This window comes from Amblyomma americanum, chromosome 1 (assembly GCF_052857255.1).
Source record: "Amblyomma americanum isolate KBUSLIRL-KWMA chromosome 1, ASM5285725v1, whole genome shotgun sequence".
Classification (NCBI taxonomy): Eukaryota; Metazoa; Arthropoda; class Arachnida; order Ixodida; family Ixodidae; genus Amblyomma; species Amblyomma americanum.
Genome location: NC_135497.1, coordinates 301,741,192 through 301,753,434, shown reverse-complemented (window position 1 = coordinate 301,753,434; position 12,243 = coordinate 301,741,192). Strand labels below are relative to the sequence as shown.

General features: G+C 48.2%; 2 protein-coding genes across 2 annotated transcripts; one reads left to right on the top strand and one right to left on the bottom strand.

Moving 5' to 3' along the window:
* Positions 1-772: 772 nt before the first annotated feature.
* Positions 773-1,483, bottom strand: LOC144119675 (uncharacterized). The gene has a single exon (XM_077652245.1). The coding sequence runs from the start codon at positions 1,481-1,483 to the stop codon at positions 773-775; it is 711 nt and encodes a 236-aa protein (XP_077508371.1).
* Positions 1,484-10,648: 9,165 nt separating this feature from the next.
* Positions 10,649-12,243, top strand: LOC144119664 (uncharacterized). Its single transcript, XM_077652235.1, has 2 exons — positions 10,649-11,050; positions 11,662-12,243. Exons 1-2 carry the CDS (start codon positions 10,649-10,651, stop codon positions 11,941-11,943), a joined length of 684 nt encoding a protein of 227 aa, XP_077508361.1. The 3' UTR covers positions 11,944-12,243.

Below are 12,243 nucleotides of genomic sequence, written 5' to 3'. Positions count from 1 at the left end.
TTTGTGACCCACCACCAGTCATTTTAGGATTAATGTTTTCTTGGATATTAACTATAATAAATGTGGGTATGTGATCAGCTATTGGATCTGTATAAGTTCCGGCCCATCTGTCATTAGTAATATTGGTAAGTGCATGATCTATTAAAACGTACTAGAATTGTCAGCTACAAGTGTGGGTTCTGTTATAAGGTTGGTCATGTTATATGATCTCAAAAGTAAGGTGTAGTTGTTTGAGTCTCCCGAAATATATATGTTAAAGTCTCCCACAGTTACAACGCAGTTACGTTTCTTAGAGGTCAAAATTTCTAGAACCGATTCGAGTTTTTCAAGAAAAACTGAAATAGCAGAACCAGGAGGGCGGTAGACCACTCCAACAATTATACCACCCTCAATTTTTTTAAACAGCGCTTCAATTGTATCATCGCTGATAGTAAGAATGGGCAGCACTTCAAAAGATATATTATCTTATACAAAGAAGACAGCACCACCCCCACGTGCACGTGAAAGCCGCGGTAGAGAGGAAAGTTTGTAGCCAGGTACAAACGGTGATTCTTTCTCCTTAAGCCACGTTTCATTGATAGCGACAACGTCATATTGAAAAGTGTGCCGGGAGAGATAAGCAATCATCAAGTTTAGGTTTTTCTGATACTGCGCACATTGCAGTGGAATACCGATAGCATATGTTGTTGTTTCGTTAACTGATCTATTTCGTTCAGCCTCAAAACCATAAAGAAACACAAGCACAAAAAGAAAAAATGAACAACGACTGACACTACTCGACACCAGCCAGGTCATTCTCGCTCTCGATTCTTAACACTGTAGAGGTTTCTGTCTTTCTCATAAGGATCTTTCCCTGCGACACCCAGACAAATTTCCATTTTTTCTCCAGACGCAGTTTACGGGCTTTGCTCAGAAACGTCTTCTCGACGCAGAAATGCTCATTGATGTAAAGCGGCTCGCTCTTTTCAAAGCCAAGAATACCAGTGTCAAGCCTTGTCTTTTTGGCCGCAGAGAAGAACTTGTCCCGCACAGCACGAGAGGAAAAGCGCACCACAACATTTGGCGTACCATTGTCCTTCGAGCGGACACGGTGTACAACGTCTATGGCATCGTCTGAGACATCGACTCCCACAGAGGCAGCTATTTTCCCAAGGGCCGCGCGCAAATCATCTTCTTTAACCACTGGAATGCCTTTAATATCGATGTTCTGACTCCTTCCGTATTGTTTTAGCTCAATAATCTCCCTCCTAGCCTCCACGAACTCTTTCTGCATCTGCGGTATTTCCTGCTGGCGTCGAGTATTCTGGAACTTCACCTCCGCCACCTCACGCCTGAACTTGCCGACATCCCTCTTAAACGCTTCAAAACTTTCATTCATGAAACCCATAGCCTCTCCTATGCCCTCAAGTTCAGAATGGATCTCATTATTAGATGTGCGCATGGCTGTAATTTCAGTCTTTACTTCAGCCGTGAACACATCCATCTTTACCAGCATCTCGGTTAACACTTTGGCAATTTCTTTGATGCTATTCGGCTGTTTTTCGCCGAGAGTACCAGAGCTTCCCATAACTCAAGGGGCAGTGAGCGTGAACGAGTAGAGAACGTTTATGACGTTTCGCCAAGAACAGTGACAAAAGCAGCACACTCGTGGCAGCAACAGGGACCGACTTAGTGTAACATTTCTACCAAAGGTATCGAAATTACCAACAACCTGCAAAGAGAGGTGAGCGTGTTTACGGGCCGTCTGCCGCCGCTGCCGCTGCCAAAGTGACTGCAATGCACAGGGATTCCGCCCCTTTGATGAAGCTGATAGGCCAGGAGTGAGTCTCCAGCCGGAGAAAACAGATGGCAGCAGATGACGATCCAGTTGATGCTTGAAAAATAGGGTCTTCTCGAAGCTTGGAAAAGCAAAGAAGCCGCGTATGCGTCCCGGGTATGGTTCCAAAACACAGGAAGTGCTCGTGTCCACAGCGCCTGCAAAGATAGGTGAGCGTGTTTACGGGCTATCTGTACGCCGCCGCTGCCGCTGCCAATGTCTCACCCACTCACCCTGTCTCAAAAAGAAAAACGCTATCTGGAAAAACGTTTACCACGTATGCATAAGTGATTTCTTTCCAGCCACACTCATATGATCATCACCTCTATTTATGTGTCTTTCCGTGAAGAACGTAGTTGATGTTTGGCGCTTGTCTGTGTACTTCTATTTCTGTGCCCTCGTCTATAGCGCGTCTTTTCTTATTAATTAACAACCAACTAGCCCAGCTTTCAGTCTTGACGGCGGTAATTCAGCGACCGGAGGACACAAAGGGAGACCGGGCGGCCTTCTCGGCGAGGATGATTCAGCATTGTAGGGGTAGAAGCACAGATAAGGTCGAGAAGATGGAAGGCGCTGGTGGCAAGCCGCGCGACATAGACGAGAAGAACACAGGCGTAGTAGATTGGTCGTTTGACCGCAGTATGTCAAGGGTTCATAGCATGTGAGCGGGCTATTGAGAACAGATCATGAGCCGTGGACTCATATGACGGCGGAGGACGGAACGACGGAGCGGCCTGGCAGGAATCGGGTGCTGGCTGATGTCGCAGCCCCATCGCCGATATGCTCGCCATGTATGTCGATGCCGAACACAAAACCGGGGATGTCACCCTGCCTTACGTCGTCTTCGCCTACAACAACATAGTGCAGGAGACCACCCAGATGACGCCTTATAGGCTCGTCCATGGCAGGGAGGCCACGACCACCCAACGTTACAGAAGAAGATAAAGTCGACGTTGCCGCCTACCTTCAACGCACCGAAGAATCTCGAAGGCTTGCCCGATTATGGATCAAAGATCAGCAGCGGTCCTACGTCAGGCACTACAACATACGAAGACGCAACGCGGAATACAAGCCAGGAGACCAAGTCTGGGTTTGGACGCCCATTCGCCGCCGTGGATTGAGTGAAAAGCTTTTGCGCCGCTATTTCGGCCCGTACAAGGTTCTTCATCGGCTAGGTGAACTGGATTATGAAGTCATCCCTGACGCAATGACTGCATCCCAGCGACGCCGCGTACGACCAGATGTTGTCCATGTAGTCCGTCTGAAGCCGTATTATGCGCGCTAAAGGACGCTGCATTTCCATACTCTATTTTCGCAAGATCCATTTTATCTCTTACTAGTCGCATTATTTGTTTTAATGCATCGAGCCGATGCTACTTTGAGAGGGGAGTAATGCCGCGAATATTCACAGTGTTTGTTCGTTTTTCAAATCTGCGCCACACCACTTTATCGCTTTGTTTGCGACGCAAGACGCGACTAGATTTATCTCAACTGATCGCAGCCAGGCAGAGTTGATTCTACGTTGTTTCGGAATGTTCTAGCAACTTTGCACGTTTTATCTTGAAAGTTCGCTATCAGCTTTAAATTGAGCACGGCCGACAGCAGCGGGCGTTCTGTTCGGCGACCGCCGAGCACGCTTGTCGCTTCGCCGCCGCCGAGTGATTCAGTCCATTGTGGGCGCAAGTCAGCCCAATGAACAGTTTTCGTTTAGAGAACACGACCTCTGTCGAAACTACCCTACCCACAAGGTTCGCTGATGATTCACGCATCAGCGCAATGCCAGCATATTTGCTCATGCACAGCTGCACAGGAGTGAGGAAGAGGGGCCTGCTCACAATCCAGGAACATGTAGCTCTAGGGATGCCATATATGGTTCTGCTACCTGGCTTAACATTGAGCCCTCTAGCATGAACATGTTTGACAAAGCTGCAGCAAGTCATTGTGTCTGTTTAGTGCGACAACCATAATAACTGTTAGGAGAAAATGGTATCCTACCGTTATAATTACTGGCCTTGCCCAATTTCTCTGCGCCCCCCTCCCCTTAATGCCCTCTCCCAGTGTATATGCCTGCTCTGAAAAAGCGCTTCGAAAAATGTGAGCCCGGGAGAGCCGTTTTTCCCACACCCATTAGTGCGTCCATGAAGGATAACTTTTTGTCCGTGACAAAACAGAACGACCTGCCCGTCTTCAAACGTAGGCTTTCAGCATGATTAATGTCATGACTTTCGATGATGGTGATTTTAATTTATCGACGGGCATCACGATTAACAGGTTTTCGGACTCCACGAGGTGGGGTCTACAAATTTTTTTCACCCCGGTGAAGCAGGGGTGGTTTTATTTTTGCATTCAGTTTCTATGACTTCCTTCATTGAAAAAAAAAACGGGCATTTCATGGTTTTCCCACAGCGGGATATTAAAATATTTCTGAAGCTGGTCAAAAAAGTTATCTCCCATCACCCAATGCGTTCTCTACGACAAAAATCTAAAATCTTCAATATACACAATGCATCTAACCTCTACGTAGAACTTGAAGGCAACAATGGCCCAGAACTCCTAACATACGCTTCTTAGTTTTCAATCGCTCTCTGCTCTTCATAGCTCATATTTGAGCCAGGAGGGTTTACGTTGAGTCATTGAAATGATTTACCACATTTCTCCGGTTTCCTTATACGATAGGAGAGCAGAGAAGGCTTTATCTTCATAGAAGACAAAATAGACCCAGATGCTATCGCAGAGACTGCGACATACCACTAGCGTTAAAATACGTTGTGCGTATTTTAACGCTAGTAATATGTCGCAGTCGGTGGATCAAAAGCAGCAGCTAGGCCAACTTAATTCTTTAATCACGCTATCTCACTGCCAAAAGGTGAGGGGGAAACAAACTGAACCGACAACTTAGGGTGTGTCGAGGCCTCCTCAAAGGCTTGGCGGCCACAACCAACCTCCACAACTAAGGCTCACGACCACTAACTCCAGTCTAGGTCCGTGTCCCACGATGTTCTTTTCCTGCACTTTCCATCTCCGTGTACTGCACTACTCAAGGAGCTAATCCTCTACAGGTACAGATTCCTGTTGGGACTGGCCTTTCCCTCTACGAATATACATAGTGAACGGTAGACAGACGGACTCGGCGGCAGAAGCTAAGCCTCTACAGACACAGATTCCTGTTGGGACTGGCCTTTCCCTCTACGAATATACATTGTGAACGGTAGACAGACGGACTCGGCGGCGGAAGCTAAGCCTCTACAGACACAGATTCCGGTTGGGACTGGCATTTCCCTCTACAAATATACATAGTGAACGGTAGACAGACGGACTCGGCGGCGGAAGTTAAGCCTCTACAGACACAGATTCCTGTTGGGACTGGCCTTTCCCTCTACGAATATACCTAGTGAACGGTAGACAGACTCACTCGGTGGCGGAAGCTAAGCTTCTGCAGACACATATTCCTGTTGGGACTGGCCTTTCCCTCTACGAATATACATAGAGAACGGTAGACAGACGGACAAGGCGACGGAAGCTAAGCCTCTGCAGACACAGATTCCTGTTCGGACTGGCCTTTCCCTCTACGAATATACATAGTGAACGGTAGACAGACGGACTCGGCGGCGGAAGCTAAGCCTCTACAGACACAGATTCTTGTTGGGACTAGCCTTTCCCTCTATGAATATGCATAGTGAACGGTATACAGACGGACTCGGCGGCGGAAGCTAATCCTCTGCAGACAGATTCCTGTTGGGACTAGCCTTTCCCTCTACGAATATACATTGTGAACGGTAGACAGACGGACTCGGCGGCGGAAGCTAAGCCTCTGCAGACACAGATTCCTACTGGGACTGGCCTTTCCCTCTACGAATATACATAGTGAACGGTAGAGAGACGGACTCGGCGGCGGAAGCTAAGCCTCTGCAGACACAGATTCCTGTTGGGACTGGCCTTTCCCTCTAAGAATATGCATAGTGGACGGTAGACAGACGGACTCGGCGGCGGTATCTCGGACTGAACGGCCGTGTCCACTGAAATATAGACAGTGGTTTGCAGGGACAAGACATATATGCTGGGTGTTGTATCGCTCAGAGGAACTCGATAAAAAAAATCCGTCGGCTTAACCGCTCTCTTAGTGGGGTTCAAATTTCGCACCGGGGCGGCATTTGGCAGTTATTTTTGTTTTATATTACGTTTGGGTGGGTACTTGCCTGAATCAATGAGAAGTATACAAATGTGCGCATAGTATGCGGCGATGCCGGACCAATAAAAGGCTGTTTCGGAACGGCTGTACTGGAAGCGCGATCCCTCGCCTCCGAAAGGTTGCGGAGCGCTCTTAGTTTCGCGTCACGCGTTCGTCTGCTTTTGTCATTCTGCAGCCGACAACAGGTGGTACTGCCAGTACAGCTGTTGCGAAACCGTCCTTATTAGTTCTGCACTGCCCCATACTATGCGGACTTTTGATTATTCCTCATCGATTCAGGGAAGTACCTAACCCATACCCAGCATGCAACAAAACTTAGTCACATTTGAGCGCCAAATTTGAGTCAGAACACGGCAACGGTTTGGCCAAAAGATATTTTTTCTTCAATTATCTCTGAACGAGGCAACACTCCGTAGAAATGCAACGCCTGGTTCATTAAACGACTTTTTCTCCCTATCACAATGAGAGGGAAAAAATGAAGCTTGTGTCTTTGTTAACGTTTTCAGCATCATCATCATACGCGTCTACAAACTGCGTCATTCTTCTCCGATAAGCCTTCACTACCATCACGCAGCTGCAACGTAAGCAGCCAAAAATGAAGAGATCCGACGTAAATTTTAAACATAATTTGCGTAGCTGAATACTCCACCAGATACTGACGGGACCACAACGTAATGTCGGATAAAACGGCAGTTCGGGTTAAGTGATTTAGAATTAATGAAAGCCCACTGTATAAGAATTGAGCAACCAGGAGATTTGATTACTCACTACTCTACAAGAAATAATGTTAACCTGAACGTCGAATAAACTGTCCGCACATTTTACTTTCTGGACGCCCCAACTACACTAGATTCTGAAAAAAGAAAAAAAATCTCCATTGGTCAAGCACTTGCCGTCATTACTGCAAGTAGGTTTTGAAAAGCAATCTTTTGAAATCCACAGTGTGAGTTTACAAGAGCTGTGTCCGTTGACCACAGAACGCGAACGGAAGGAAATAAGGAGAGCCTAATTCCGCCATCTCGACGTTCAAGACATTGCATTTTAACACACAGTACTGTAAACCAGTACACTTCTGTATCCTCTTCCATTTCCTGCTCGCAAATGAGGCAACGGCACTTCTTCCATTCTCCCTCCTTCACTATCCCGCGAAATTCGCCGTACTCGATTATTCTCTGCACACATTCCCCTGTGCAATAAAGAATTCCACTGTCCCCAGACACACACGCAGAGGACTTTAAACGGCGCTTTCACCAGCCCGAGTCTGTTCCCTCTCAGAAAATCGTGGCCAGAGAGCGATCCGTCGTCGCCCATTGTCTGGCTGAACGGCGGGCTGCACTTTTCGACACTGCCGTAACTCGGAAACTGGTCATTTAGGAGCGCCGCATCCCGCGCTCTTTTCTTAATCCTTTCTTTTCCTTCGGACCGACTCGTCAGCTCTCCCTTCCCCGCGTACACAAAAGTTTTGACGCAACCCAGACCGGGCGCATGAGGTTATCACGGGCCCCGCTCGGGCAGCTGGATTGAGGCAACGCGCCCTTTCCGCCGAGTAAAGAAAGTTCGGGGAGAAAGAACGCGTCTTTCTGACACGAGCGCCTGTTAGATGACAGATATTTGCACAAGCTGTGGACATGCAGTGCTGTGCGCAGCTCGTGCACAGTTAAGGAGACGCTGACGCGCACGTTTGTCGCATACGATTTCCAGTGCCATTCATTTCACTCCATGGACCCAGCATCACAGGAAGCGATAACGCGGCCGAGCGCCCGCAGCGACCGGCCAGAGCGCTAACTTGAATTTTGTGCCGGTCTCCGTCAGAACGAACTTCCGTATTATCGAATCGCGCACTTCTGGTGCACCTCGCACTGGCGTAATTAAGCGTTCGCGTTGGTACGCCAGCTTCAGCTGATGCACATGAAAGCGACTACGCGCTCACGAAAAAGGATGCGAGCGCTCAGAGAAAAAAATCCTTTCACTGTGTACTATAGTCAGCAGCATTAAACGTGCGCATAGACACAACTTCGAAAACGTAGTGTACCACGAAGCTGTCATCACTTAGCACACAAATCATACGATCTGCAGCATGAGATATAAAAATGCAAGTCGGCGTTCATGGATGTTTCGCTGTTTTTTTTTGCGCAGGACAGCACAGGCCGCTGCGGTGTCTGAAGCGTTTGCGTATCTCTGTCATCCCCTACATGAGATGAGGCATTTCTTCGCGTCACGTTCAGCACTGTCATAAATAGTACCCTAAGGTCAGCGCTGAGATCTGAGCGTGTAAAGCGACTGAAATATCGACTACTCCCAAAGAGATGCGTTAACTGCGTGTTTGAAAGGAAGTTTTTAGCTATAAGAGATGCAGAACAACTTCCCTCCAAACGCTCTGCCGCTGCAGCCTCCACGGAACTTGCCGCGCCAAGCGAAGCCGCGCAACTGCATACATTCAGTCTGAATGAGAAGAGTGGAGCAAACTGGGAGGACCGCACCTTAAGTAGCACTCTCGTCTCCGATTGGTTGAGACGAAAGCTGTTGTGGTTGCCAGGCATGGCGCTCAGCGTCTCGTCCAACGTTGTCTCGTCTACCTAAGTTCCCGTCTTCACCCTCTTCCACCATTCTCCAACTCTTCGGTTTTGGTTTTGGTATTATAGGGGTTTAACGTCCCAAAGCAACTCAGGCCATGAGAGACGCCGTAGTGAAGGGCTCCGGAAATTTCGACCACCTGGGGTTCTTTAACGTGCACTGACATCGCACAGTACACGGGCCTCTAGAATTTCGCCTCCATCGAAATTCAGCCACCGCGGCCGGGATCGAACCCGCGTCTTTCGGGCCGGCAGCCGAGCGCCATAACCACTCAGCCACCGCGGCGGCTATTCTCCAACTCTTCATCCTCTCAGGAAAAGACTACCTTTTTCTCTTTCTCTCTCGCAGTTGCGATGTTAAAAGAAGAAAAGAGAGAGAGGAGAGAGAGAAGTAGAACGCGAGAGAAAAAGAGCGACAGCTCAAAGCGAAGAAACTCTCGTATGATACTTTACACGCGATTTCCCGACAGAAGGCCGTGGCAGATGGCAACCGGCGAAGCAGAGGGACCACCCTAGCGTGGGACGGGGGAAGGCGCAATTCAGAAATACGAGACGAACGCCGAAGGCTGAGCGAGCGTCGCGAGCGATACTCGGCTGGAGCATGAATCTTCCGCTCGCTGACCACTGTCCATGATATAATGAATAAATGTATACTGCCTGGCACTATATATCATTTCCGCCAACGTTGTTTGTGCACTTATTTGCGACACCGTCGAGGCTTTTTATCTACTCATAACGAATTTACATTCATGGAATGTGTAATACCCTTATTCTTTGTTCAGTTAACGATAATGTAGGCATTATTTTCCAGACACTGATTGAAATTTTATAGTAGCAACTTTTTTTTTGCTTGCAGGTCTTGGTTTGCTGAACAGTGTATGGGTGGGGCCGTCTTCAGGCAGGTGTAATAGGTTTATACCTTTTTAACCGATGTCGAGTTTTGTCTAAAAGAACATCTCAAATGCATGAGTGACTGAGTTGACATTGAAAAGGCCTGAAGCCGTTCATTGAGCAGATAGGGGTAGCGTTATTATGGGACGGATGGCGACCTACTTTTGGGCCCTTTTTTTATGGGGTGAGAGCTGTTTCAAATAACGAAATATTTATTTCTGTTCTTGAAACACCTGCAGAAATCCACCGCTATGAGCAGAGAAGAAAACATGTTTTAGTTTTAATAACCCAATTTGTAAAAGACGTTACACTGAAGATAATAGCACTTAAATTGTGCTCAAAGAGTTACGACGCAGTTGATAGAGACTATATTACAAGCACAGCATTTGAGCATTGAACAAAACTTGCACAACAGCACAATGGTTAATTTTCAACTCCGAATTCTGCGTCGCCAGCAGTGCGTGAAAATAGAAATGAAATGGCGTGCCATGTGTTTACGAATGGGATATTCCTCAGCATGTAACACCAAAACTTTACGGCTAACAAACTTGTGGCTAACGTAAGAAAATAATTTTGAAGGAGTTTAAGGCTAAAATAATGGAGAGCATGTAACAGACGACGACCACAAGTGCTACTAACGTAATCAGCACGAAAGATCCCAAACGGCGTGCAATTAATTAGATTCAATAATCATGCCAAACTGATATTATACTGAAGTAATTCTAAATTAAAGGCGAGGGGCTTATATACAACAGGATTGGAGTATGAATGAGGTACATGCTGAATACTCGTAAAACCCAAGTCAACTGTTTACTTTCTTGTGTGGCTTTATGCTTGGGTGCATCTCAGTATGCGTTGTTCATTTTTGGTATCTGCTTTATTAACCGGAATGCTACTTTTTCAAGATCGCAGTTTTTGTACCATATGCCTTGTACTCTGCTTCTCTGGACTAAACCGCATTTGGTCCGTAGTGTATGATAAATAGAAATAAATAAATGAAATGGTATTGAGCCACGTTGGTATCGAGCGAACCGAGAAAGCAGAACCAGAACTAACAAAACACGCTTCAAATCTAGCGCCGGTCAAGTCAAGCCAAGTCAATCCATATTACATTTTAAGCGCGCAGTGTGTGCGTGAGTTCAGCTAGAATAGCGTTGTTCAGCGTTTTCAGCCATCAAAATGTGTGGTTCTATATATTCCACTCTTTTCAACAATGATGGCAGCGATGATCAGACGAGTCAGGCGAACGTCTCGCGTAGTAAATTATCAGAATTGCCCTCATCTGTTAGTGCCGTTCCTAACGTGGGTTATGAACACTGTGCATCAGGGACATCAACAAAATCTCGAGTCGGCTACGTCCACAGTCCGGGTCACCTCTTCGAATGTGAGAGGCTTCCTCGCATTCGTAAGCGTTGTTTTCTGGTCCACGGGCTTCTGAAGGGATACAACCTGCTCAAGAATCTGCACCCCATTCATCCGTTCTTGGCCAGCCGCGAGGATTTGTGCCTGTTTCATTCTGCAGATTACGTCGACTTTCTGGAGTCTTGCGAAGCAGCAGAAGACCTGGATGGGGAAGATATCGTAAGTCGTGCTCAAGACTACAATCTAGTCGATGACTGTGCGCCGACAGAGCGACTCCTGACGCTTGTGAAAAATGTTGCTGGTGGCACCTTAGCGGCGGCACGGGCACTAATTGAGCGGACTTGTGATGTTGCTATCCACTGGGAAGGCGGTTGGCACCACGCGCACAGAAGTGAGGCTGCCGGCTTCTGTCACGTTAATGACGTCGTGCTTGGTATACTGGCACTGCGTCGAAAGTTCGGACGAGTTTTGTACATTGACTTGGACGTTCATCACGGCGACGGTGTTCAGGAAGCCTTCGAAGGCACGGACAAGGTGCTCACTGTGTCGGTTCACCAGTACGAGCCCGGCTTCTTCCCTGGCACTGGAGCAGTGAATGACGTTGGGTTCGGCCTGGGCCGTGGCTATTCGATAAACTTGCCGCTTCGGAGTGGTGCTAGCGATTCAACTTTCCTGCGCGCGGTATTGCCGGTGATAAGCGAGGTCAGGCGAAGGTACGCGCCTGACGCAGTTGTTTGCCAGTGCGGTGCGGACGGACTGTCTGGCGATCCGCTGGGCGCGTGGAATCTGACCACATCTACCTTGATCTGACCCCAGCCGCCTTCGTGCAGTGCGTTCTCGTCATCCAAAGCTGGGTGCTGCCGCTGCGTCTGCTCGGTGGAGGGGGATACGAGGCTGCCAACTGTGCCCGGTGTTGGACCGCGGTGACCGCGGCGCTTTTGGGCCAAGAACTGGACGATGACATCCCGGAACACCGATTCCTTATGGCGTACGGACCTGGCTACGAGCTCAGCATGGAGCCTGGCTTTCGCCGCGACCTGAATGACGCCCAGTACGTCGATGGCATACTGCAGGAAGTAATGAAGCATGTGAGCCTGTTTGGAAGGTCCTGAAGGTACGATATGTGAACTTGTTTTAAAGACTGATCTTTCGCGTCACGTGACACCTCTGCCGTTCCTACACTGTTTATTACGGTGAGAGTGGTCAAGTAAAAAAAAAAGAAATACGTGTTGTCGGGCCCGATGCCTCATTACAATGTCATTGAGCCCGTAAGACGGTCAAGCAGCCGGGGTCTATGTGCGTGTGGGGCACGTGCGCGGCGGCCAGTAACCGAAGGTCACAGCGAGGGAGCTACGCGGTCGCTTTGCAGCCGTCAGTCATCGACGATTTCTTTTTGTTTTCTTCGGCGAGTA

What these genes read in the sequence shown, in the direction of transcription:
- LOC144119675 (XM_077652245.1), bottom strand. Translation starts at nt 1,483, where the DNA reads ATGGATGTGTTCACGGCTGAAGTAAAGACTGAAATTACAGCCATGCGC.
- LOC144119664 (XM_077652235.1), top strand. Translation starts at nt 10,649, where the DNA reads ATGTGTGGTTCTATATATTCCACTCTTTTCAACAATGATGGCAGCGAT. An exon ending in ACCTGGATGGGGAAGATATC is followed by an intron (nt 11,051 to 11,661) that starts GTAAGTCGTGCT and finishes GCCTTCGTGCAG; the next exon opens with TGCGTTCTCGTCATCCAAAG.